Here is a 25,789-nt window from a genome sequence, read left to right as displayed (position 1 = left end):
CAGCCCCCTCTGCTTGGCAGCAGTGTAATGACACTTGGCAAGTCCCTTTTCTCTCCGAGCCTCAGTCTTCTTAAATGGGAAATGGAAGTGGCCCTGCTGACCTCTGGGGAGATGATCCGGCTAACTATGCCCAATCCAGGCTGCCCAGGAAGAGGACACCTTGCCAGTCTCTGTCCGGAGTTGCGGGCTCAGCTCTCCCTGGGGGTCGAGGGAGGAGAGGCTGAGGGAGAAAGGGCACCAATGAAGCTTAACAATTATCCCTGCCTTGGGAATAATTCACAGCTGGAGGGGGCTCCACTGTGAACATTCAGGAGTCCTAGGAAGGGTTCAGCCAGGAGACAGCAGAAATGAGAAGCAGCTGCAAGACTCTGCATATGCTGCGAGAGTTCTCTTCTGCTGGGAGAGTAGCATTTAGTTCACAGACACAGATCTAGAACCTACTGTATGCCAAGCACTTCTGGCAGACTTACTGGACCTATGAACAGCTCGGAGAGATGGCTATGCTCCATCTGACAAGTGGGGGAGACAACAACAAGAAATAACCCGGTACCACCAGACCAATGGGGATTTGAGCCCATGCTACAGGGTTTCAGAGTCTATGCTTTAGCATGCCACAGCCCTCTCCCATTTGCAATAGGACATTCCTCTAGGAATCCAAGGTCATATACAGAATCTCTATGGAAAAGTGTGTGTGTGTGTGTGTGTTGTGAACATGCATGAACTTTTGTTTTGGGGGAATTATTATAGAGTTTATCATCTTCTTTTTTGAGACAATGTCTCAAGAAGGCAGACTGACCTCGAACTTATTATGTAGCTGAGGCTGGCATTGAACTCTCAATCCCCCTGCTTTTACCTCCCCAGTGAAGAAATTTCCTAAAGAATTTATCTGTGGTGGAAGATTTGCCATTAGAAAAAGAGAGATCTTCTGCTGACTTTTATTTTCTTTAACCTAAAACTAACCAGACCAGTTAAACTGATCCCTTTTGTAGCTGGGGAAATTGAGGGCAGGGGAAACTGGAAGTGGGAAAAGGAGCTGGCCTAAGACCAGAAAGAAGCTGGTACAAAGGCCCAGGACTCCTGACACACAAGCTGAAACCTCCTTGGCCAGAGGTCTTGAGTGCCCTCCTCACACTCTCATGGGGAGATGGCTGTGGTCAGCACCCAGCCCCAAGGCAAAGAAAAGGATGTTCTTGGTGTATACCTTTCCCCTCCTTGGGAGATTCTGTGGAGTCTGAGGCTAAACTCAAGTACCCCTGGGCTAGTTCTCCTGATAAGGGTCATCGCTGTCCTTTCTGAAGCTCCCAACTTGGAGTCTGTAAGTGACTGCTGCTAAGTGGTGGTCAGTTTTCACTCCTTCCTGAGGCAGCTGGTGCGAAGGCTTCCTTCTCTGTGGAGAAATAAGTCCTTGCAGGTGCCCCAAGAGATCAGCAGTTGGTTCTGATTTACAGATTGGAAACTGAGACTCTGAACACAAGTGAGTCTGTGAGCAGAAGGGTGGAGTGGACATTGCTTCCAGCTCTGGAGACCCCGCTATAAGTCTCAGGCTTTTGTTCCCCCTCACTCTCTGCCCCTCCTGGGTTATCACTCATTCTCTTTTGTTGCAGACACATCCCCGTCTGAAGGTGCCAACCTCAACTCATCCAACAGCTTGGGTGTCAGTGCCCTGTGTGCTATCTGTGGAGATCGGGCCACAGGCAAGCACTACGGAGCCTCGAGCTGTGACGGCTGCAAGGGATTCTTCAGGAGAAGTGTGAGGAAGAACCACATGTACTCCTGCAGGTGAGGAGCCAGCTTGGGCCTCGACTTACCCAGTTGGGACATGGGTATATTGGGATTCATGTCCTCCAGGGGTCCCTCTTGAGGCATCTGCCCTTCCAGACCTTCAAAGATAGTCTGGTTTCTTAGTATCTGTCGATCCAGGTAGGATCAGCTACTTTAGCGGTTGCCTACAAACCTGAGAGAGGATAGGACCAGCCCTCCAACCTGCTTCTTTTTCTAGGTTCCAACAAGGCATTGGCCCTAAGCCTTTCCACCCTATCACCATGGCCCCCAAGATTCTGAAAATCTCTCTTTCAAATGCATCTCTCGTTTTTGGATAACAACAGTAAAACATTAGCAGTGGTTGGCTGAGTCCCATGCCAAACCTATAATATCTCATTGCCCCCTGTCAATGCCCTTCCAAGGTGGTCACAACTATTATCCTCATTTTGTAAATGAGGAAGCTATTTCTTGGAGAGCTAGGAATTTACCTGAGGCCAGCCAATTCAAATAAGTGGTGGAGGCAGTGTTGAAACCCATCCCTCCCCAATAACCTTACCTTTATGCTTTGTGAGCCAACTACTGACTCTAAGCCACAGCTAGCAAGCCTGCTATGGGCTGTGGGCTCTCATAGTATGTAGTGGGAATAACTATGCTCTGGTGCAAGAGAATAATGTTTCTAACCCAGCTCCACTGACAGTCATCTGAGTGATCAAAGTCACATGTCACCTTTCTGGTCTTCCATTTCCTGTGTTGAGTGGGACAAATTGGACTTTTGGACGGTCTATAGACCCCTCTGGCTTCTGATGGGTTTAACATTTGAACTCACGGGGTGCAGAGATGGAGCAAGGAAGCTGGGAGTTGGGTCAGGGTCAGAAGTAGCCAGGGTCCTCATCCTGCCCTAATGGGGGGAGGCTGTGTCTTCTCCATCCTACCATCCCACGTCCTCTCCAGATTTAGCCGACAGTGTGTAGTGGACAAAGATAAGAGGAACCAGTGCCGCTACTGCAGACTCAAGAAGTGCTTCCGGGCTGGCATGAAGAAGGAAGGTGAGCCTCAGCCCTCCCTACACCCCTGCCCCACCTGCACCCGGCTCCAACCAACCCGGCATTTACAACTAGAGCCATACTTTATGGCTCCTCCACAGGCCCTGGGATGACTGGCTAATGGCTGAGAGGAGGGAGGGCCTGGGGATCTGACCACAGGGAGTGGCTGGGCTTGGTCTTGAGAAAGATTCAGAGATAAAGCTCCCACTCACTCACTTCAGCTCCCAGCAACTGCCACTGGGCCTTCCTGTGCCACCATGAGGCAGCCAAGATGGATGCTTTTTCTAATGGATACTGAAAGCATTAGGAAAAGCATAGAACACCACATGGCAAACACCCAAGCGCCGGCCACCAAGACTTCACAAATACGACCAGAGGACCCTATTTCAGGTGTCCTGTCCAAGGACAAGCACCCCAATTCCCTTAGTCCTCATTTCTGGGTGTCAGGCAATCTCTAGAATTTTCCCTTTGCAAACAGTGGGATGAGACCCCAAACTAGTCCTGATGGTAGAGATGCAATTTCAGAACACAGTCTAAGTCTGCCCCAGCCAAGTCAGACACATGCCATCAGACACGGAGTTGGCTCTTTCTCAGTGGTTCTTCCTCTTTCATTCCTGTGACAGTTCTGTGAGGCTGGAACGAGCACTGCCCCCTTTTCATGGCAGAAGGAACTGAGGACCACAGTGGTTAGTCACCTCGCTGAAGCCCCCATGGCAGTTACTGGAAGAGCAGAGGTCCCAAGCCCAGGTTCATGCCATTTGAACACCTCGGCGCTGCCTACACTGTGCCCTCCAGGCCTCATTTAGGAATTGTTTTCAGCGGGCAGAGCTGTAGCATGGTGGTAGAGTCATTGCCTGGCAAGCATTCAGGGCCCTGGGCTGGCCCCAGCCTACAAAATGAAGAAAGACAGAGAGACAAACAGAGACAGAGAGACAGACAGACAGACACAGAGGCAAGGTGAGAAGGAGGGAGAGAGAAAGGGAAAGAGGGGGGAAAGAGGGGAAAAATTATTTTCCTCTTAAGCTCAAAAATTAAAAAAAAAAAACCTTTAAACTCTTTTTTTTTTTTTTAAATAACGAGTTCATTTCCAAATCTCTTCCCTTCTCTCAGCTCACTTTTCCCATTCAACATCTACTTCCAGCCTATAATGTGTTCTTCTGGCCAGACCCTCAGTCTAGTCCTGTGGGAACACACACACACACACACACACACACATACACACACACACACACACACACACACACACACACACCGGGACCCAGCCTATCCGAAGCCTAGCAAGACGGAAGGGGAGCTAAGCATGACAGTCTCTGCTCTCCCATTCTGAGATTATTCTTACTGTCTGTCCCTCCGAGGGTCCTTGCAGGTCCTCAGTGCAAGTTCAGGAGTTTTGTTAGAAAATTAGAGCCCAAGAATCCTACTACACACACCATATTCTGGCAGACCTCTGCTTCTCTGATGGGGGCGGGGCTTATGCTCCCCTCTTCCCCTGCTGCTTCCCATGGGCGGCTCAGGCATCTTCTCATTGAGGACTGCTCTGTGGAAGGGGATCGAGCTGCATATGCCAATGTTAGAGACAAGATAAATGACTGCAGCCAAGGGCCTCGTGTTCTTCATTCTGCTAGCCAGTGATTCTGTTTTCCAGTCCTCTGTGACATTAAGCACAATGACTGCCCATAGGACATTGTGTTTGAGAATGCACCTCTCCTGTAGGGTGATCAGCACTTGGGAGAAAAGCAGACAGACCAATGGGGCAGGCCGATGGCCAGCTAGTAAGTCTGCATGTGGTCATGTGTCTTTTGTTAAAGTTTCTGAGGGGAAACTGAGGGAGGCTTCCAGCTCCTCAGTGATCCATGAACCAAGTGACTCTAGATCCCAGCTCCTGAGAGAAGAGGAGCCCACCCACCCAACCTTAGCTCAGCCTTGAATTGAACTGCTTGCTTCTTGGGCTGAGAAATCAACCTGCCAGGAGGACAGGAGGGCCACCATGTCACCAACAGAGAGTGTTGCAGCCAGTAAATGCTCCTGTGTGTGTGTGTGTGTGTGTGTGAGAGAGAGAGAGAGAGAGAGAGAGAGAGAGAGAGAGAGAGAAGAGAGAGAGAGAGAGAGAGAGAGAGAGAGAGAGAGAGAGAGACTCACCTACATTATTGCGGGATTGTGAGGTACAATTAGACCAGGAGTGCAGAGCGTTCTGGACCACCACAGGAAGGATATTGCTCACTCTGCCTAAGTCATAGCATCCCCAGTACCTGTCCTCAACTTAATAGGAAGATCCCAAAGTCACTGACGGGGTGATTAGGGACACGTTTTCACTTATTTTCCTATCACCCACTCCTGCACATGGACTTAGGAACTGATACCCTAAAGTTCTCAAGGGCCAGAAAGTGAGCTGTAAACAGGGTTTCCAGAGCAGCTTGGGCTAGTAAAGGAAGATCAACCCAATACTCAGGTGAGGAAACTGAGGCAAGAGAGGTGATATGACGAGTTGGGGTGGGGAGAGATTTACGGCTCAAGGTTGTGAGAACGAAGCCTCAAGCTCTCTGGACTGAAATTTGGGAAGATCCACTTAGGGTGGCACATTCTGTTCTTGGTGACAAATCTCCCGCACAGCAGAGAGCTCCAGAGAGATCTCACAGGCCTGGAAGTCCATCCTGGGCAGAGGATATGCCACAGGGGGCTTCCCTGGAGGGCAAAGACTGGGGATGGGGAAGCCTGAGGGTGTTAGTGAACAAGCAAACAGCTGGTGAGAAATTCTGTCCTGTGACTAAGTCAGGGAGAAGAACAGCTGCCCAGCCTTGGCTCTCAGGCATCAGAAAGCCAGGCCAGAGAGAGACCAAGAAGTGCAGAAGGAGCATGGCCCATCCTGTAGGACCGTCCTCACAAGCCCAGCTCAGCCCCCAGGCCCACCCAGGGTTCTCTAGGAAGCCAGGCTCATGTCCTCTCCACCTCTGTCCTGCCGGTTAATATTCAATGGAAGTTACATTAGGTCCCCGACCCTGCTAATACTGCGCAAACATTAGGAAAACATCATTCCGTGACTGAACTCGCTCGGTGCTGATAAGGCCACGCTAACCTTGAGGAGCTCTCTCCACAGCTGCTGACAACAGTCTTTCATTCGCCCGCCTCCCCGCAGCGCCCAGTGGGGGCAGGCGACAGGGCAGGCTGGGTTGCCAGGGAGGGGTGTGGCAGGCTGGTACAACCGATGCAGTGGTGGGGACTTGTATACCTCAGGGTCTCTGTCCTACGCTGCCTGACTTTCCTGTCTCTGGGTTTTTGTGACAAGGTCTCACTTTTCTCTTTCCTTTACTTTTTTAGATTTATTATTATTATGATTAATTATTATTGTGTGTGTATATGGGTGTGTGCGTACAGCAATGAGCACGTGTATGCACGCGAAGACACTTTCAGAAGCAGAAGAAGAGGTGCTAGATCCCCTGGAGTTTGGAGTTACAGTTGCTTGTGAGCTACATGACGCGGGTGCTGGGAACCAACTCGCATCCTCTGTGTGCAAGTGGTCCATTCTCTCATCAGCTGACCTATCTTTCCAGGCCCCAGCATCTATAATCCAAGCTGGCAGACCCTCCTGCCTCAGCCCCCCAAATGCTGGGATCACAGGCATGAGCCACTACTCCCGGCTCTGGATTTCGACATTCTGAAACCAAGAGGGAGTTGAAGAGTCAGTGTTCCTTGAAGTCATATGCTGTCTTATCCAGTGACAGTGACATCTTCACTCCACAAATATATGCTGCATACCTACTGTGTGTTAGGGTATGCTTTAGTGGCCAGGTTAACAGTGAGAAAGAGAGAGGAAGGTCTGGCTTTTGGGAGCTTTGGAGCTAGATAGTAAAGAATTCAGCAAATAATGCTACAATAGATACCTTGGGGAAATTTAAAACAGAAGAGGGCAGAGCCTAGGGTACTACACTGTCAGAGGAGGTTGAAAAAGCACCTGAGGTAACTTTTTTTTTTTTGAGAAAGGGTTTCTCTGTGTACCCCCTGGCTCTCCTGGAACTCTCTGTGTAGACCAGATAGCCTCAAACTCATAGAGATCTGCCTGCCTCTTCTGAGATTAAAGGAGTGGGTGACCACTGCCTGGCGATATTATTATTATTATTATTGTTGTTGTTGTTGTTGTTATTATTATTGGTTTTTCGAGACAGGGTTTCTCTGTGGCTTTGGAGGCTGTTGTACTGGAACTAGCTCTTGTTGACCAGGCTGGTCTCGAACTCACAGAGATCCTCTGCCTCTGCCTCCCGAGTGCTGGGATTAAAGGCGTGCACCACCAATGCCCAGCCAGCGACATTATTTTTTAAAGACTTGCTTTATTTTTAATTGTGTGTCTACAGACATAGACTTGAGTGCAGATTCCTGCAGAGCGTTTGTGAGCCACCCGATAGGAATTCTGGGAACCAAACTCAGGTCCTAGAGTAGTACATTCTCTTAACCACTGAGTCATCCTCTGACCATTGAAGGTGATGGAAAGGGGGGTGTGAGGCGTCAGGAAAGGCTGGGCAAAGGCCCTGGGCACATGTGTGGCCTGTGTGGGTATCTACACAGAGGGAGAGGCAGTTGTCGGGGACAGACTGAGTGAGAGGGAAGTAGTAACGGGGAGATGGCCGTGTGCATCCAAAGGAGCCTGATGAGATGGTAGGACCGCCATTGTGACCTGGATATATTTAGGTTGACCTGAGAGCAGTTCAATCCCAAAGGTAAAGCCAGAAGCCTCTGGTCTCAGGACCTCTAGGAGGTCCTGGTCCAGCCCATGGGAGAGTGTGGGGCCTTTGGGAGCAGATCAGGGTCTTCTGTGTGATGAGCATCACAGCAGGTCCCCGTGAATGAACCAGTGTGTGTGTGTGGGGGGGGGGGTGTCTGTGTGCAGGGAAGACACTGCCTGCCAGTTCCCAAGATGGAAGATGGGCAGAAAGCAGGCTAAGGGGTAGGAGCTTCAGATAAATGGGGAGACAGAGGACCCAGGGAAGGTATTCCAGCCATCACAGAGTGAGAGCTCTCTGCAGCCTCACACTCCCTCCTCTTCCTTCCATAGTGAGGAAGGGGGGCAGGTGGGACAGTGAAAGGATGTCTGATACTTTAGGCCTGTGCTGACTTGGCTAGCGGTGGGTGGTGGGCTGGAGGTGTGGGAGGCAAGGCCTTCGGTCCATGGATTCTGGAGAGTTCCTGGTGTGGGAGGAAAGAGACTGCCTTCTCCTCTTTTCCCAGGTTAGTATAGAGAGCAGGGTTCCTCCCAGCAGACAGTCCACTAAGGCAGCTGGGCCTCCAGGTCCCAGTCCAGGACTTCTGCCTGGCACTTAGGAATCCCAGGGTCATCTCTGTGTCACCAGGAAAAAAGAGTTGCTCATCTGGAAGGGAAGGGACCAGGTGGCTTGCAAGCAGAGAATGTGGATCTGGGACGGTGGCAGATGCTCACTGTATTGCTCCACTGAGTTATAACTAACCTTCCCCTGGTGTTGGCCTGTCATTCCTTCAGCCTTCTTATTGTATATAGGGCAGGGGGAAGTTTTGGTGTGTGACAAGCTTTGCAAATTGAGTTAGGAAATGTCACATGTGACAGGCAAAATGACTCAGCGGGACATCTGCCACCAAGCCTGACAACAACCTGAATTTGATCATTCCTGGGACCTATATGGTAGAAAGAAAGAACTGATGCCTATAATTTGTCCTCAGACATGCGCGTGCGCGCGCGCGCGCACACAAACACACACACACACACACACACACACACACACACACACGGTAAATGTCCCCCTGCAGCACTCTGGCAGCCCCAGCCCAGGTTGAACCATCTCCTCCCACATCTCCCAACTCCTTAATGGTTGTGGAACACCCTCCCTCCTCTCAGTGCTCCTCCTTACCTCTCTCTGCCTCCTCATAGCCGTCCAAAATGAGCGGGACCGGATCAGCACTCGGAGGTCAAGCTACGAAGATAGCAGCCTGCCGTCCATCAATGCGCTTCTGCAGGCAGAGGTCCTGTCTCAGCAGGTACCAAAGGACCCTCTCATCTTCCTGGGCTCCCTTTCAGGGAGACCTCACTTCTACCTCAGCCTCCTCCTGCCAGACCCTGGAGCCCCATGTGGAAAGGGCCACAGAAACTGCAGAAGGAGAACTGAACCCAATGCCACACACTGGTTTTGTGACAAATAGAACCTAGATCTGGCACCCTGGGGGCACTGTCTAGTTCATCTCCGTGGCCATGTTCACTCAAGTGCTCTCCTTGAGGGCTCAAGAGAAGTCCTACCAAAAGGAAGTAATCGTTGCAACAAGGTAGCAAATAGGCTTAGCCAACCTCGGGCTGCGTGACCTCAGGCAAGTCACAGTGCCTCTCTGGGCCATGGTGACTTCGTATATGAGATGAGGGTGATGCCCTGTTCCTCTCTTACACCCAAGGAGTTACTGAGACTTGGAGGAACTAGAAGAGATGGGAGCGGGGTAGGCAGTGGGTGGTGGTCCAAACGGAGTGCTCCCCTGCTTATGAGTCCTCCCTGTCCCTTTGCTCAGAGCTTCCTACTGTCCTGGCAGTACATGGAGTACAGCTGTTAGCAGACAGGGGACTTCCTAGGGAATGGGCTCTGTGCAAGGGACAGGAATTTCAGGGAAAACCCGCCATTCCCAGCATTTTCTTGTCTCCTACAGATCACCTCCCCCATCTCTGGGATCAATGGCGACATTCGCGCCAAGAAGATCGCCAACATTACAGACGTGTGTGAGTCCATGAAGGAACAGCTGCTAGTTCTGGTCGAGTGGGCCAAGTACATCCCAGCCTTCTGTGAGCTCCTTCTGGATGACCAGGTAAGGGCCCATGTGCTGGGAGCGGAGGTGGCTGCTGGGCCATCAGGGTCCAGTCGACCTACCCAAGACAGCCTTGGACTGATTTGATTTGATTCAATGAAACATATAGCACTCATGTGCTCCCAGAACTGTTTAAGTAACTCTACAAATATTAACTTAGTCCCCCTAAGGGCTATTAAGTAGGAATGTTTCCCATCTTCCAGGTGAGGAAACCGGGGCACAGAGAGGTTAAGTAAATCACTCAAGGTCACACAGCCAGTAACCAACATAACTGGGATTAGAACCTGCCAAGGACGATCCAAAGTCCAGACTCTTAATCAGCGCATCATTCAGCATTCCTGGTGGTGTTGACAGGGATCTGAAACCGGGGATCAGGAGATTTGGACTAAGCTCTGGGCGATTTTGGGCAAATTACTTTGCTCCAAGGCCCAGTGTTCTTATCTACCAAGTGGAAGTTATTTCTCCAGAGTGTTGTCAGAACTGGGGCCATTCTTGTTTGAAAAGTGCAGGATGATGCAACAGCATTTCAGCTGGACTCCGCTGCCTGCCCCAGTGTTGTTTCTTGCTTTTCCCCGAGATGCTTTGTCAGCATTTGTGTTCCAAGACACCTTCTCCAGACTCCCAAAATGGGTCCAGGGCAGGGAAGTACAGGGTTAGGAGGGCTGTGTGCATCTTTGGATGGATAAGTTTCTGAAATGCACACACTCCCCTTGGCCTCCACAGACATCTTCCTGCCTGGGTAAGGGGGAGGGACCAGTCACCTTCCCAGCATTGAAAGCCCCAGGTCTTTGCCCATGAGTTTGATACTACAGCATCTTGTGTCTTGTTATTTGCTTGGGGGATTGTTTTTTGGTTTGAGACAGAATTTCTCTGTGTAGCCCAGGTTGGCCTGGAACTCACTCTGTAGATCAGGCTGTCCTTGAACTCACAGAGATCTGCCTGTCACGGCCTCCCAAGTGCTGGAATTAAAAGTGTGCTTCACCACGCCGGCTGCATAGTTTCAGTGTTTCAGAGAAGTCATGAAGCCCCGTGGTTGTTCCTCTCTGCAGAATCTGGGTCCTCCCACGCCTCTTTAAACACCCATAAAAACACCATGGGGCACTCTAGGTCAACACTGGCTTGTCTGCTCCTTGGCCTTCTTCTGGTCTGTACTCCAGACACATGTCTCTCCTATGGAGAGCTGACAGTCCGGGATCATGTCCAAGCTGTCCCTGCTTTCTCCCACTCCTCCTCGTGCCTCAGCCCCGTGCCTCTGCTGGAGAGCCTGAATTAATGTTTAATCCCCCCTGTTCCTTCCCAGGAACTTAGCTGGACAACAAGATACCCCCAAGCTGAGCAATTGTTAACCTCCGTTTCCCACCCAAACCTCCCTGGCTGGGCTCAGAGCATTCTCGGAGAGCAGTGATGGGTGGCCAGTAACATGGGCCAATCATTAATGCTCCCTTGCCTGCCCACACCCCACAGCTGTCATGTCTGAGGGTTGGATCTGGGAACCTAGTCATGGTACATAAGGAGACCATATTGCCTAGCATGCTGAGGCTATCTGTGAGATTTGGGGACATGGCCTTCCAAGGGACTTGTTACAGGGACCATCTTCTTGTTATACCTGGATAGCCAATTCCTGAATCTGGAAGGCCAGGTCTAACTGGATAAGCGGACTAAAGCATAGAGAGAGAAAGAGATTGGCTTACATCTCAGAGCACATTGGCCACCACTCTGGGATTTGACTCAGTCCTCTGTTCTGGGGTCTAAGAGCCACAGAGCTAATGGTTGAGAGCACCACAGTGCCTTCCAGGTAGAGAGGGCTCAGTGATTAGCGTCTTCCATATCCCTCTCTATTGGTCACAGAAAATAGTGTCTTACCTCCAAGCTCTCCCATTCCTCCCCACTTTTAGTTTCTCTCGTGGGTTCCAGCCATGGTGGATTGGAAAGGCTTCATAACGGGCAGGCTCAGGAGGAACCGGAATTGGGAGGAAGCCAGGGTGCTGGCTCAGTCATTCATTCCATTCTTTTCTTCATTTGTTTCACTAAAGATCTGCGTGATCCCTGTGTTCTGAGGAGCTTCTGGGCTGTTCAGCAAGTCACCTCTTTAAAGAGGTTTGCCCTGCTTTCCTGTCCACACAGCCTCTCCCATATCACTGCTCTGTGTTCCCTTCCCTCCCCTCCCCTCCCTTCCCTTCTCCCTCCCTCTCACTCTCCCTCTCCCTCTTCTCTTCCCCTTCATTTGCCCATTGCAGCACCCCCCCATTCCCTTGCCCGCTTTATCATTCCTTTCCCCCCACTCTCAGCCTGGCAGTTGTATGAGCTCAGAGACTCTTGTGCCCCACTCCGTCTGGGAGGGGCGGTGCAGTGGTTCAACAGGTAAAGGCGCTTGCTGTCAAGGCTGATTCCCAGGACCCACAGAGTGAAAGGAGAGAATCGCTGTTCTCTCCCCTACACACACACACACACACACACACACACACACACACACACACACCAATACATTTGTTTTAGATGAGTGACACATTGGAGGCATCTAACATTTGACAACTAAATGAATGAGCACCCAGCAGCCCCTGACCTTCCCAGCATGGCTTGCTAGCTGCAGCCTCCCACAGAGTATGCAGATCCCCAGGGCCACCAGCCTGCTGCCATTCTTTGGTCTTCACACAAGCACTACGACCAATGGCTCTAGAGCACAATGTCCTGTGAGGCAGCCAACTTGACCTCAACTTCAGTCTTCACAGACTGCCATGGAAAGACAGGGCATGGTGATGCCCTTTACTTACATAAGCACATTGTAAGAACACACGTATGGAAGCTCATGAGGTTTCTCTGAAAATCCCAGATTCTTACCGTGTCAGCAGAATGGGCTCTGCAGAGATCTTTAGCATCAGTGACTTTCTAAACTCAGTGGAGCTTTGGGATCAATAGGGAAGCTTGTTGTCTACATACCCCAGGTCCAGCTCATGCATATAGAATCAGTCACCGGCAGTTGAACCCAAGACTATGACTTTCCCTAAAGTGCCTTAACAGTTCCCTACAGCTGGCACATGGGTAAGAACTTGGAACCCACAGTTTTAAAACATCTGGGACAAGCTGACACTCTTTGAATGTCTGGTTTGAGGCATGCACATCATGTATGGCCTATGCCCTGATGAGGCCAGGGCACAGCTCTTTCCCCAAAGATGGAGACACACTGGTTCAAGAGCAGAGTGAACAGGAGGTGCCCTGGTTGGGAGAGCACATGCTTCCACCTTCCTGGTCTCTATAGAATCCTCCCCCATGGTCCTTGCTTCATCAGTCATGAGAGGTAGGCAGAGGTTTTGTGGTGTATTTTTTGGAGCTCAGGTAAGTAAAGGAAGAAGGGACATAGTACTGCCTTGCCAAGGCCACTGACCTGACTCTGAGCAGCCTTCCTGGGGTGCAGATGCTAAGCTTCACCCTGCCTCTCTTCCAGGTGGCCCTGCTCAGAGCCCATGCTGGTGAGCACCTGCTGCTCGGAGCCACCAAGAGATCCATGGTGTTCAAGGATGTGCTGCTCCTAGGTGAGGAGGCTGCCAGTCCCAGACAGAGATTGAGGGATGGAACCCAGCTTGGTATACCCACAAGGGAAGAGTATCTCCATGGTAACACACAGGGACCAGACAGGAAGATCAGAAACATCCAAACTGGATGTGCTGTTGTAAGCCTACAATCCCAGCTTGTTTAGGAAGCTAAGGCAGGAAGTTTACAAGGTCAAGACATGTCTGGAATTACATGCCATGCACTACATGGAGGGCTCAGGTCAGCCTGAGAAACCTAACATGAGCCTATCTTCAACTAAAATTAAAAAATAATTGAAAAAAATCTAGCAACTATCAGTTGAGAGTTCACTAGCAATACCTTGGACTGGCAAGATGACTCAGTGGGAACAGCACCTGTTGCCAAGACTTACAGCCTGAGTTCAAGCCTAGGAACCCATGCGGTGGAAAGAGAAAACCAACTCCTGAGATTGTGCACTGACCTCCACGTGCACACTGAGACACACAGAATAAATAAATAAATAAATAAATAAATAAATAAATAAATAAATGCAATTTAGGAAAACTTTTAAGGGGAGCCTGGAGGTGCAGCTCAGTGGTAGAGCATATGCACCCCCCAGCACCACAGCAAAATTAAAACAAATGTAGCCCAGCCCTGTTCTTAAGCTTGACCAAAGTATAAGGCTCCAGAACCCAGCTCTCAGGTGATTCCCCAACTCAGATGTAGGAAATAGAGTTGCAAGAGAGGGGGTCTTCTAGACTTCCAGTTAGAGAGCAATCTGTTGTCCCTGGAATTTCAAGTACATTTCAAAGTTCTTTGTGGGGTTGAAACAAAAGATGGCTGGGAATGACTCAGCCTCCAGCCCATGTCACCTGGGTCTTTAGGACATACTTATTATTGGAATGCTTGTGTAATACACCCTATATGTCAAGGACCATGTTATCCACCAGACAAATGTGTATGACCTCTTTCAATACAACAACCCTAAGATAGTTGTTAGATATTCCCATTTTTATAAATGAGGAAACTGAATCACAAATAAGTCAAGTATGTTACCTAACCACACCCAGCCATAAGTGACAGAACCATTCAGATGGGGTGACCCAGTTCTGGAATCTGTCCCTTGACCTTGACACTTTAGTGCCTCCTGAGTGGGCCTTGGCTTTCCTTCATCTTGAGTCATGCAGGTAAAAGGAGTTTGGGGGAACATGAAAGGTCTCTGAAAAAGCCAAGTTCCTAGCTCACCCAGAACTTCAGGCATTCACCTTCCTCATTGGCCTCAGATTTCTGATTTGTAAAATGGGCTTGGTGATCCCAGTAGCTCCTCCCAGGAATATCAGGCACACTCTTAACTGCAAATCACAACAGGGGTGACAGGGGACAACCAAGGCAACAGCCCCATCTTCTCCCCTCCACCCATCCAGGCAATGACTACATCGTCCCTCGACACTGCCCAGAGCTAGCAGAGATGAGCCGAGTGTCCATTCGCATCCTTGATGAGCTGGTCCTGCCCTTCCAGGAGCTGCAGATAGATGACAATGAGTATGCCTGCCTCAAAGCCATCATCTTCTTCGACCCAGGTACCATCCACACCTCCTAATCTGTCCTTCACATCCCCAGACCTGCTGTCACACCCCTTATATATAGGCTCACAACCTCTTGGATTGTCATGACAACCAGAAGTTATTTTCATCAACCCCATCGAGCAGATGAGGCAGACTAGGGTTCCCGGGAAGGAAGGACTTTACAGGGCACAGACTGCAAAAGCCTGGGTTTTACATTTTCCATCTTCACCCTTAACATCCTTTCTCCCACCCTCCATTATTGGTGCTCTCCTGTCTCTTGTTGATTACGTCTGGAGCTTTCAGCAGCCTGTCAGCCACAGGCAGCATCTTCTACTCTTCAGTTGTTGAGATGAGGATGCTGCATCCTCTTCCTTCAGGTTCTCTCTGTCCTCTCCCTATTGGTTGTGTTGACTCTTGTCCCTGAGTTTGCACTGTATGTCTGTAGTCACATCTTTGTACAAAGCCTGCTTTGTTTCTCAGTATCTTCGGTCTTACCTGCTTAAGTGGGCTGGGCACTCGGCGCTGTCCTTGGTGCTAGTCCCTGATTTCGCAGAGATGACCTCTAGCAATAAAAGCAGCCAAGAGGAAAATGACTACCGTTTATTGAGGACTCCCGGGTGCACGGTTTTAAACACTTCATGCAGATTATATGCAACATGATACCTGTGATATAGGAACCATCTTCACCCCATTTTCAAATAAGGAGAAGATGAAAATGTAGAGACTGACTCAAGCAAGGTCACACAACTAGGAACTTGTAGAGCATAGACTTGAACTTTAGGCCATTAATTTATATACATTTTTCAAATTCATGGTCTTGATTTCTGCCTGTAACATGCCATTTCCCAGAGAGCAAGAGTCTAGTTCCAGTCCTGTGGTGCAAAACTTGATACTGGGAAGGTGGTCATTGCTCAGTGACAGGTGTGCTATTACTAACCTCAAGGCAAAGTCAGCAGCTTGGTCCAGGGAAGGGAACCTAGTCTAGGCTGGTATAGATCAGGAATTCATGAATGATGATTGACTGAAAAAAAGTGCAAAGTGTAGGTGGAGTCTCTTTCTGCTGGAGGAGCTGAAGACTCAGCTGAGTCTCCAGGTGACAGCAGCAGGCAAGGAAGGGTAGATGTTCAAGTACGGGGTCTAGATGGTGGAACCTTATCTGTGGGCCAGGAGCCCCAAGTTCGCATCATGGTTCTTCCAACACCTGATTGCATGGCCAAGTCTTCCTTATTTCCCTTTGCCTGAGACAAGGAGAGACTGGGGCTCTCAATAGTAGAGCATTTGCAAGATACTGGGTTTGATCTCTAGTATAGCATAAGAAAATTTAAAGAGAAGTGAGAGTATAACATGCTATACCATGCTTAGTATATTTTTCTGCCTGGGTCTAAGAAACCACTATTTATTCTAGAGTAAGCTAGCTGTTGAGGACCCAAAATTCTTGTCCCAGCACTGGTGAAGACTCTCTGTCTTCATGGAGCTGTAGAGATGGCTCAGCAATTAAGATCACTGGCTGCTCTTCCAGAGGTCCTGGGTTCAATTTCCAGCACCCACATGGCAGCTCAGAACTGTCTGTAACTCCAGTTCCAGGGAATCTGACACCCTCACACAGATGTACATGTAGGTAAAACACCAATGCACACAAAATAAAAATAAATAGAATCATTAATAATAATTTTTAAAAAAAGATTCTCTGTGTTCCAAGATCAATAAGTGGCCCAATTGGGGGCTACAAGTTAGGGGATTTGGACCCTTCCTGACCACCTCTCCCACTGCAGACGCCAAGGGGCTGAGCGACCCGGGCAAGATCAAGCGGCTGAGGTCACAGGTACAGGTGAGCCTGGAGGACTACATCAACGACCGCCAGTACGACTCTCGGGGCCGGTTTGGTGAACTCCTGCTGCTGTTACCCACCCTGCAGAGCATCACCTGGCAGATGATCGAACAGATTCAGTTCATCAAGCTCTTTGGCATGGCCAAGATTGACAACCTGCTGCAGGAGATGCTGCTTGGAGGTCTGTAGCACTGGGGTGCCGGTAGGGGTGGGGGGGCATGGTAGGGGTGTCATCTCTTTGTAGATCTGAAGTACTGCCTCTTGAGACAGGCTTCTCATGAACCTAGCTGGCCTCTGGACTCCAGTGCTTCTTTAGTGGGAGCTTTGGACAATCTGCCTTGTCTGTGGGACCTTGGCTTCTCACCAGGAAAAATAAATAGAGATAAGGACAGAGGTCCACTTGTTCAGACGCTGAGGGTCTAGCATGAGTCAGTCAATCACTGTTTTAAGGAGGAAAGAATGTCATGGAAATAGACAATTACCAAATGAATAGCAAAACATAAAAATAGACAGGTCACATGAGGGCCTTAAGATGAGTCGACCAAGAGATGCCTCCCTGAAGTGGTGTCTAAGACTGATGGGTACAAATTACTAGATTTTAAAATCTTGGAAAACATTCTAAGCGGAAGTCATTTGTTCTAGGCTCTGAGGTAAGATTCATGTGTGAGGTGGCATAGTTGGAGGAGATGAAGGTGGAAATTAACTAAAAACCAAGTCATTAACGGGGCTTGATGGGTCAGGATCAAAAATTTGGGTTTTAGGCAGTGGTCCAGGACTTTAATCTCAGCACTTGAAAGGCAGAGGCAGGCAGATCTCTGAGTTCCAGGGCCAGCCTGGTCTAAGAGTTCCAGGACAGCCAGGGCTACATAGAGAAACCCTGATTTTGAAGGAAAAAAAGGGGGGTTATACAGGAACAAACCAGTATAATTCCAACAACAGGGGGCTGTGGCAGGAGGACCAAGAGTTAGTGAGGCAGCTTGGGAAACAGGGAGACTTTGGAAGGAAATAGTAAGGGAAGGGAAGGAATGGAGAAGGAAGGAAAGGGCAGGGAATTTGTATTTTACTCTCTCTGCAACTTTTGTAAAGAGGCTGAAAATTGAACTAAAAGTTTAAAGAAGCCAGTCTGACTTAGGGGTCAATAGTGAGTTGAAGGGGGCAGGGGGCAGTGGGAGCATCCAGGAAGGGTATTCTTCCTACCATTGGAGACAATGGTAGCTTAGACTGTGGGAGTGGAGCAGGCAGAGAAGGAGGAGACTCTTTGGATGCAGCAGATGCTGAAGCAGGGAGGGACAGAAGCAGGAAAAGGGCCAAGTCCGAATGTTTGCTCCGAGTGTTGGAAACAATGGTGGAATGATTTCCTGACAAGGAAGATGGGAAGACCTGAATCTCGGTCTAGGGTGGTGAGCAGATGACCCAGAAGATCCACCCTGGACTTGACACGGGAGATGGGTTAGAGAGGATGGCCCAGCAATAGAGGCAAAGCAGCCTTGGGCTTTCTAGCAATAGGAGTCAAAAGAGGTGCGTCACAGAAGGCTTTAGAGAAGACCAGCCAGGGGCATGGGAGAAAAGCAGGAAAATTATAGAATCCAAGAAAAGGTATGTTTTCAGGAAGACAGGGTACAATGGTGCTGAATGGGGGGGGAGAGGGGAAGGAAAGAGAAAGAAGGAACGGGAGGGGAGGAGTGTGGGGAAGGGGTGAAGTTAGAAACCAGCGAAGGACTAGGAGAGAGGAAGGAGTGGGAGCACGCAGGGTCCGTCTCTTTGTTGAGTGCAGCGTCGTCGGCAGGTTTGGAGCGTGGAAACCAGGTTGGCAGAGTATCACAGAGTAAGTGATGGGAAAGTGACACACAAAGGACAAGCCTCTGATAATGTTCCCTGAGAAGGGTAGCTGGGCCAGAGCTGAGACTGGCTTGGGATGGCGACTTTAACCCCAGAATAAGTGCCCAAGAGACATTGTTGGTCGTGACGAGTAGCCTGACTGCCGCACTGAGGAAAATGGTGCTGCAAGGCTGTGGTCCTTTTCCAAGACTTCCGGTCCTGACGGATGCCCTTATTTCTATCCACAGGGTCTGCCAGTGATGCACCCCATGCCCACCACCCCCTGCACCCTCACCTGATGCAGGAACACATGGGCACCAATGTCATAGTGGCCAACACGATGCCCTCTCATCTCAGCAATGGACAGATGTGTGAGTGGCCCCGACCCAGGGGGCAGGCAGGTGGGCAGCCTGGGGTCTACCCAGCAAGGGGTACAGAGGGGTCTAAGAAAGGCGTCAGGAGAAGATCGTATCTAGATGGTGGGACCAGGGACGTACTTCTCTGTGTTTTGGAGTAAGGAATGGGGGGAGGCTGTTGGTTAAAGCTGTTTCTTGAGTGAGGCTGTGTGTTCAGCAAAGTGACCGACAGTATCTACTGAACGAGGCAATCCACCATTGAGAATGTTTGTTGGCTGAGAATTCCATTAGATAGTGTCATCCACCAGGTGAAAGTGTTCACTGACATAGGTCTGTCCAGATGGATGTGGCCATCCTGTGGACAGCTGAAGAAGACTGGCAGTTAAGTAGGACTGCCCACTCTACTAGGCCATCATCTGAGGGGAACTCTCCAATGGCTGAGTCGGTCATTGGGCCAAGCTCTTCAAAGAACAGTATCATCAATGAGATGAGGTGGCCACTGGAATGAAAGGGATTTTATAGTAGTCTACTAAATGAAAGCAGGCACGCAGGTCAAAGTCGCTCACCCAACCTGTGATAGGAACGAAGCCTTTTCATTTGCATTACCCTTCTCCTAAACATTGAAGAAATGCCAGTTTTGGCCCTGTTGGCCCAGGACCTCAACTGCTGCTCTTTCTTCCAAGTCAGTATTTTTATCACATATTATATTGCCTTTGGGAACAGTCACACCTGGACCCTGGTCTGGAAAAAGCAGCCTGAGCCTCTATATCTAATGGTGGACAGATGGATGGTAGGACCTCGTAACATAGATTTTAGAGTCTGGGAGTCCTAGATGTTTGAGCCATAAGAACCTTAGGGAATACGTCCATCATCTTATTTTATATAACTGTCTCGGCTGTGGAAGAGCTTCCCCAGGGCTCTTCAGTTATTCCCACAAAGGCTGGAATTTAGAGCAATTTCTATCTCTTTCTCATTTTAGCCACTCCCGAGACTCCACAGCCATCACCACCAAGTGGCTCGGGATCTGAACCTTACAAGCTCTTACCAGGAGCCATTGCCACCATCGTCAAGCCTCCCTCTGCCATTCCCCAGCCAACAATCACCAAGCAAGAAGTCATCTAGCAAGCCGCTGGGGGTCGGGGGTTCTGCTGGCTCACACCTTCAGGGAGTGCCTGGGTGTAACTTAAGTCACAGCAAGGAAGATGTGACAAGAGGGACAGTCCCAGAGCAGCCATGGAAAGGGTGTGGGGCCCAGAAACATGGGCTGAGTGTCACATGCATTGCCACCCCTGACCCCACACCCCGGAAGGCAGGGCTTTGCCTTGAGGAGACCCTGGCTGGGAAGTTTTCCAGTGCCTGGACTATTTTTCCCAAGTTGAAGCCACTGTCTTCATCTTTCTCCGTATCTTCCCTCAGCTTCTTCACCCCTGAAGGATGACTGTCTGCAGTCCCTGCAGGACCTTGTTTAAACACAACTCCCTTCTCCTCCCCCTGCTGGGACCTCTTCCTCCCTGGTGCTGGTCAGGGGGTCTGAATACAAAGCTTCTGAGGCTGAGGCAGCTTGTGGTGTGGTACTCCCTCCCCTCTTCTGCTGTGACAACCTCAGGTGGCCCTCCATCCCATCCTCCGTTGTTACCTTCCTCAGCCATTCTGACTTCTCCAAAGCCACCTCCGGAGGCTGAGGAAGATGTAGCAACCATTTCCCCACTCATTCGGAGAACCTTCTGTAAGCACTGACCTGGGTGAGGCAGAGGGCAGGAGTCACCATCCCCTCTCTGCCAGTACCACCATGATTCTTCCCTCCAGCACGAGGCTATAACTTGGGAGTGATAAGCCCTATGGCTTTCTACAGCAGAGTCATCCAAGGGTGACAATTGCAACCGGATGTGGAGAGAGGTGGGAGCCATGGGAAGGCATCTGGAAAGAGGCAAGCTCTGCCTCTGTCCTTTGACAGAGAAGGTGGGCTTCTGGTTAGCACAGTAGATGACACAGACCAGTTTATGGGAGGAGAGCCCGAACAAAGGCCCGGAAGTAAAGAAACATAGCATGGGAGGGAGACAATGAAGAAACCAGTCTCCAAGGAGCTGAGACAGGGCACACGCTGGGAACCATGGAACCTTGAATGCTAGAATGAAGTCGGGAGTAGCTGCAGTGTGGACTGTCAAAAGATGAATACAGCATCCTGAAGAGGTAGGACTGCTAAGAGGGAGCAAGGAGGCCAGGCTAGGAGTGAGACTAAGGGATGGATCAGAGTTCTCCCCAGGGCCTGCCAAGCTCTTCTGTACTCAAGGATGACACCGTAGGCATTTGACATCCACCATCTCATAGAATCTTCAGAAGATGAAAGCAGAGGATCTTAATTGTCTCATAAGAATGAGGCTATTGTCTCCCCTGTGATGGAATTCAGAGATTTTCTCATCCTTTACTGGTGTCAACCCTAGAGGCTTGCTCTTTCCAGAACTGGCCAGCTAGAGGGTGTTCTAAAGTCCTTTGGATGTCAAGAATCCTGTTTGCTGCGAAGTAGTGAAGTGGATTCATGACTCCAGTCCTCTTTTTCCTCTCCTCTCCCCCAGTATGAGTGAGGAGCAGCAAGGGTGTGGTTCCTAGAAGAAGGACCTCTCTAGTCTGGCCATCTAGGGCCGAGATGGTCTGGGTGAGGGGCAGGAGAGGGATAAGGAAGCCTAGGTCAGGGTTACTTGAGGAGCTACATTCAGGACACATTCTGGAACCGCTAATCCCCATCAGTCAGCGTTTAGCCCTGCCTGACTCTTGGTGGCTATGAGTGGCCTCTACAAAGTGCCACTGACCGATGGGAACATAAGCAATGTTTCCACGACTGGAGGTGTGATAGATGGGAGGAACGAACTATGAGACTGAATACCACAGTCCATCAAGGCTGACCCTTCTGAGTAGGTGTCTAGCACCCCAGTGTCCAAAAGTGCCAGCTTTAGTGTTGGTCCTCTGTAAAAGGGTATGGAGGAATCCTGAGGCCACCTACTTAAAGAAAAAATACCCAGAGTCCAGGATGGTCAGGATGAGTTGTCCTTAACCCCTCAAGCTAAGCCCTGGGTCTTGGAACATACTTTTCCATGCTCAGAGCCCTCAAGCCTTTCTTGGCCACCCTCACTCCGGTGCTCCCAGGGAATCCAGGCAGATTGTTCAAACTGCTCTGCAGGAGACAGGGCAGCTGAATTCCTTCTGGACATTGTCTTACCCACTCTTGTCCCTCCAATCCCAGTGATGTTCATGCAAGGAGTAGGTATGTTGGCCTTCAGTGGTAGCAGTCTTCTGGGGCAGGGGTCAGCCATTGCCCCATCCATCCTTTCCGAAGGAGAAATCCATTCTGCATTAATAACTATTACAATATGGGAAAAGTGAAATAAAGAAAAGTTTACTCTTCTGACTACAAGCTGAGGACAACAACTATGTTGGAGTTGTTTTTTTCTGAGTTTTGGTCCTAATACATAATATGATGGACTAAGTACAAGTTGGAGGCAGACAAAGGTGGGTACTGCAGTTTTTTCCCCTGAGACACCCTCCTTTCTCAGGGAACGTTCAGAAACTTCCAGAATTCAAGAGGCTTTCCTGAGAGTGGATGCAAGAGAAGGGAGGATCAGAAGTGGATGTCCTCTATTTCTTGTGATAACCATGCCATTTGCCTTTGCTAGAACTCTCTGTGACCTGTCCTGGTAAATAGGAGTCATAAACTTCACACCAAGCATCTGTAAAGTAGACTGTAACCCCATCAAACTAGTCGGCACCTTCCTGTGGGTGTGCAAACATTTACGGGGGTCCCATACCGATTCCCAAATCTCATCATTACTGCCCCAGGGGTCAAAAAAAAAAACCCAATAACAGTTCCTGCTCCTGTGTTTTAGCATTAGTTTATCCAACAAAATAAATGGCATGTATGTTTTCTAAGTCCTTGTACTGGTGTCTTTTTTCCCCTGTTAGAATAAGGATAGTCTGGGTAGTCACAGTGGATAAGAATGCTTCCTTTTCAGTTGTCCTGTGAAAAGGCTAAACTTTATGGATAATTTCACATCATATAGATGGGAAAACTGAGGCTCATGGCAGTTATTTTCTTTGAAAGGCTGAGGTAGAAGTCCAGTCCTGCCCTACCCCACCCGTGTGTGTGTGTGTGTGTGTGTGTGTGTGTGTGTGTGTGTGTGTGTGTGTGTGTGCTGGAATTTTCATTCGGAAGCCTGCACATGTGTATGTATATATATGGGCTGATGCCCAGGAAGGGCAGAGAATGGCTTCTTGTGTTGTTTCAAGGGCATTGTCTGCCTTGTCTCAGAAGACGAGGTCTTTTGCTGACATGGAGTTCATGGATTAGGCTAGGCTAATGGCCAGCAAACCCTAAGGATCTACTTGTCTCCATCACTGGGATTTGAATCATTTGCCAGGAGCTAGGGAGATGGCTCAATGGTGAAGCGCACTGACTACTCTCCGAGAGGACCAGGGTTCAATTCCCGGCACCCACATTGTAGCTCACAACTATCTATAGCTCCAGTTCCAGGAAATCCAACTTCCTTTTCTGGCCTCCAAAGGCACCAGACACAAATGTGGTGCACAGACATACATGCTGGGAAAGCCCGTGCACATTAAATAAGCATGTGATTCTATACCCAGCTTTTTGTTTTGTTTTGGTTTTTCGAAACAGGGTTTCTCTGTATTGTTTTGGAGGCTGACCTGGAACTCGCTCTGTAGACCAGGCTGGTCTTGAACTCACAGAGATCCTCCTGCCTCTGCCTCTGCCTCCCAAGTACTGGGATTAAAGGCGTGCCGGCATAAACCCAGCTTTTATATGCAGGTTCTGGGGATTGAACTCTGGTCTTCGTGCTTACAAGATAAGCACTTTACCAACTGACTTATTTCCCCAGCCCCAGTCCTGGCTTCTTAGCTCAGGGTATCAGGTATATGGGGAGAGTGAAAATCAGTCTTCCCCCATAAAGAGAGAGAGGGCAGTGGAGAGATTGGGAAGAATAGCCAGAGGTTCCAAGATGGTGCTCTCTTGGGGGCCACATCAACCTTTCAGACACATGGACACCAGGATGTCATAAGAGCAAGAGCAATCAAATGATGTGTGTGCCAATCTCAAGGCTATTTTGATCCTTTCCCCTTAAGTAGATAGCCTGATGGCCAGCCCCTGCAGATCACACCCTCACATCCATGCTGCGGGCAGCTTGTGGAAGCTGGGCGTCTGCCTCTCTTCCCAGCTGTGTTCCCAATATCATTACAAGTGGCCACAATGGGGCATCTCAGCGTCACAGCTGACCAATGAGAGATCAGGGCTTTTCTCATGGAAAGCCCATTTATCCAGCATCCCGGGCCATCCAGGGATGGAGAAACCTTCTAATGCAGCGACACTGGTAGCCTTTTGTGGTCAGTGCCATGTAGGCCTGTCACTCCGCCTCTGCAAGCCCCAGCTGTAAACAGGAGCACTGCTCAGAGGGATGCTACAATCACACAGGTTTCTGGAGAGGACTGACCATTCATCTTCTATCTTCAAGAGCACCCACTAACTGCCTCTCAGAGGCCACTTCCACACTCCCGTCCCTTCCCTTAGCCCTGAACACCAGGAAATGCTTTGATGATGTTGCAATAAGCCTTCTCCACTCCTGCCAACATGGCTGTGGGGGTGGGGGTGGGAGTGGGAGGAGAACATTTCGGCCTTAAATTGTGCTTAATAAATCCATATCAAAACCATAAACCTCAGACTGCCATAAATTCCCCAACCTTGTTTCCTCCACCTCACCTGCCCTTTGCCCTCCGGGCTCAGCGTAGGCAGCCAGCGCCTCAATCTCGTTCCCATTTCAGTTGCTGAACAATATCAGGTAAAGTGAGAAACAGAAGTACCCTCATTCAAAGTTGAGAAAAGCGAGGGAACTATGGCCTGACTGAGACCTGGGCCTTCTGGGAGGGTTCTTCCAGTCAGCCCTTCTCTAAAGGTTCTTCCCCAAGACACAAACTAGGGGCTTCTTGCCCCATGATCCCCAGCAGGGCCCTAGTGCTCACAGTAGGACCAGAAACCCAAAGAGCACTGAGTGATCGGCAGGCAGCTCAAGGAGCCAAAGAAAGTCTCAGGTAGCCTGAGTGACCTAACACCTCAAATTGATGAGATTGTCAACTTCCTCAGTTGTAGAGCCCAGATCACCTTTGATGGACACTTCTCCAGTCTGTGTATCCTATGTAAAGTCCAAGGTGAGGTCTAAGGGACCAAAGCCCCAGAATCCCTTGCAACTGTTTGATGATGGAGTGGGGACATGGTGTCAATCAAGTACAGTGTTCCTGGAATGCTTCCTCTTTGCCTAGCTTGCTGGACATAATGAAATTCCACCACTCTCTAGGGCAGTTATTGTTCTGTCATCTAAGTGAGGGAACAGGCTCAGGAGAAAAAGGGGACTTGCCAAAGGCCCTTAACCCATGTGACAGCTGATCAGGTGTCCATTGACTGATTCTAGAGGCCACCATGAGGACACTGGGGAGCCATTGATGACTCAGTCTTTGTGCAGTGGACACAGTGGGGAGAACACTGGAAAGTGACAAAGGTCAATGGGCAAAGACCCAAGATGAGGCATTCTGGGATCACAGAGAAGGAACACCATGAGGCACCTCCCTTCCTCTCAGAGCTCATCTTGTTCACGTGTAGAGGGAAAAGCAACACGTAGCTCAATATTAAGAACCAAGGAAGGGCGGTGAGGTGGAAGGAAGGGAGAGATTGCTGGTGTCTGGGAAAGGGAGTGGCGTGCATGTTGAAAGAAAGGATTCAGAGGCAATAGCGAGGCAGAGAAAAGTACACTTGAGGTGGGGTTGAAGTCAGAGAAGCCACAGAAGGCCTACAGACAGGAGGCCTTCCCTGCATTCCCCTTCTGGGTCTCAGGCACAGCACATGACATCTGGACCTTCCCCAACCTGAACCTTTCCTTCAGTCCATAGTCATTCTCTTTAAACTCAAAGCCACTGACATAAATTGGAAAGCTGTAAAAAGAAAGGACTGCAAGCCAGGCGTTGGTGGCGCATGCCTTTAATCCCAGCACTCGGGAGGCAGAGACTCTGTAAGTTCGAGACCAGCCTGGTCTACAAGAGCTAGTTGCAGGACAG

At 49.8% G+C, this 25,789-nt stretch overlaps 1 protein-coding gene across 3 annotated transcripts in view; it reads left to right on the top strand.

Moving 5' to 3' along the window:
* The window catches only part of Hnf4a (hepatocyte nuclear factor 4 alpha), a 38,696-nt gene extending 18,674 nt beyond the window's left edge, over nucleotides 1–20,022 (top strand). For 2 of the 3 annotated variants that reach the window (XM_035446784.1, XM_027423496.2), the window contains exons 2-10: nucleotides 1,605–1,779; nucleotides 2,713–2,807; nucleotides 8,695–8,801; nucleotides 9,453–9,608; nucleotides 13,051–13,138; nucleotides 14,540–14,695; nucleotides 16,453–16,689; nucleotides 18,575–18,727; nucleotides 19,662–20,022. In XM_035446784.1, the coding sequence (XP_035302675.1) occupies nucleotides 1,766–1,779; nucleotides 2,713–2,807; nucleotides 8,695–8,801; nucleotides 9,453–9,608; nucleotides 13,051–13,138; nucleotides 14,540–14,695; nucleotides 16,453–16,689; nucleotides 18,575–18,727; nucleotides 19,662–19,804 (1,149 nt within the window). In that variant the 5' untranslated portion in view covers nucleotides 1,605–1,765 and the 3' untranslated portion in view covers nucleotides 19,805–20,022. The remainder of the gene's footprint in view (nucleotides 1–1,604; nucleotides 1,780–2,712; nucleotides 2,808–8,694; nucleotides 8,802–9,452; nucleotides 9,609–13,050; nucleotides 13,139–14,539; nucleotides 14,696–16,452; nucleotides 16,690–18,574; nucleotides 18,728–19,661) is intronic. The other variant, XM_035446785.1, reaches the window with a different exon arrangement.
* The last annotated feature ends 5,767 nt before the right edge of the window (nucleotides 20,023–25,789 follow it).

This window comes from Cricetulus griseus, chromosome 6, assembly GCF_003668045.3.
Source record: "Cricetulus griseus strain 17A/GY chromosome 6, alternate assembly CriGri-PICRH-1.0, whole genome shotgun sequence".
Taxonomy (NCBI): domain Eukaryota; kingdom Metazoa; phylum Chordata; class Mammalia; order Rodentia; family Cricetidae; genus Cricetulus; species Cricetulus griseus.
Note: the sequence above shows the minus strand (reverse complement) of the source record. Positions and strands in the feature narration are given on the sequence as shown.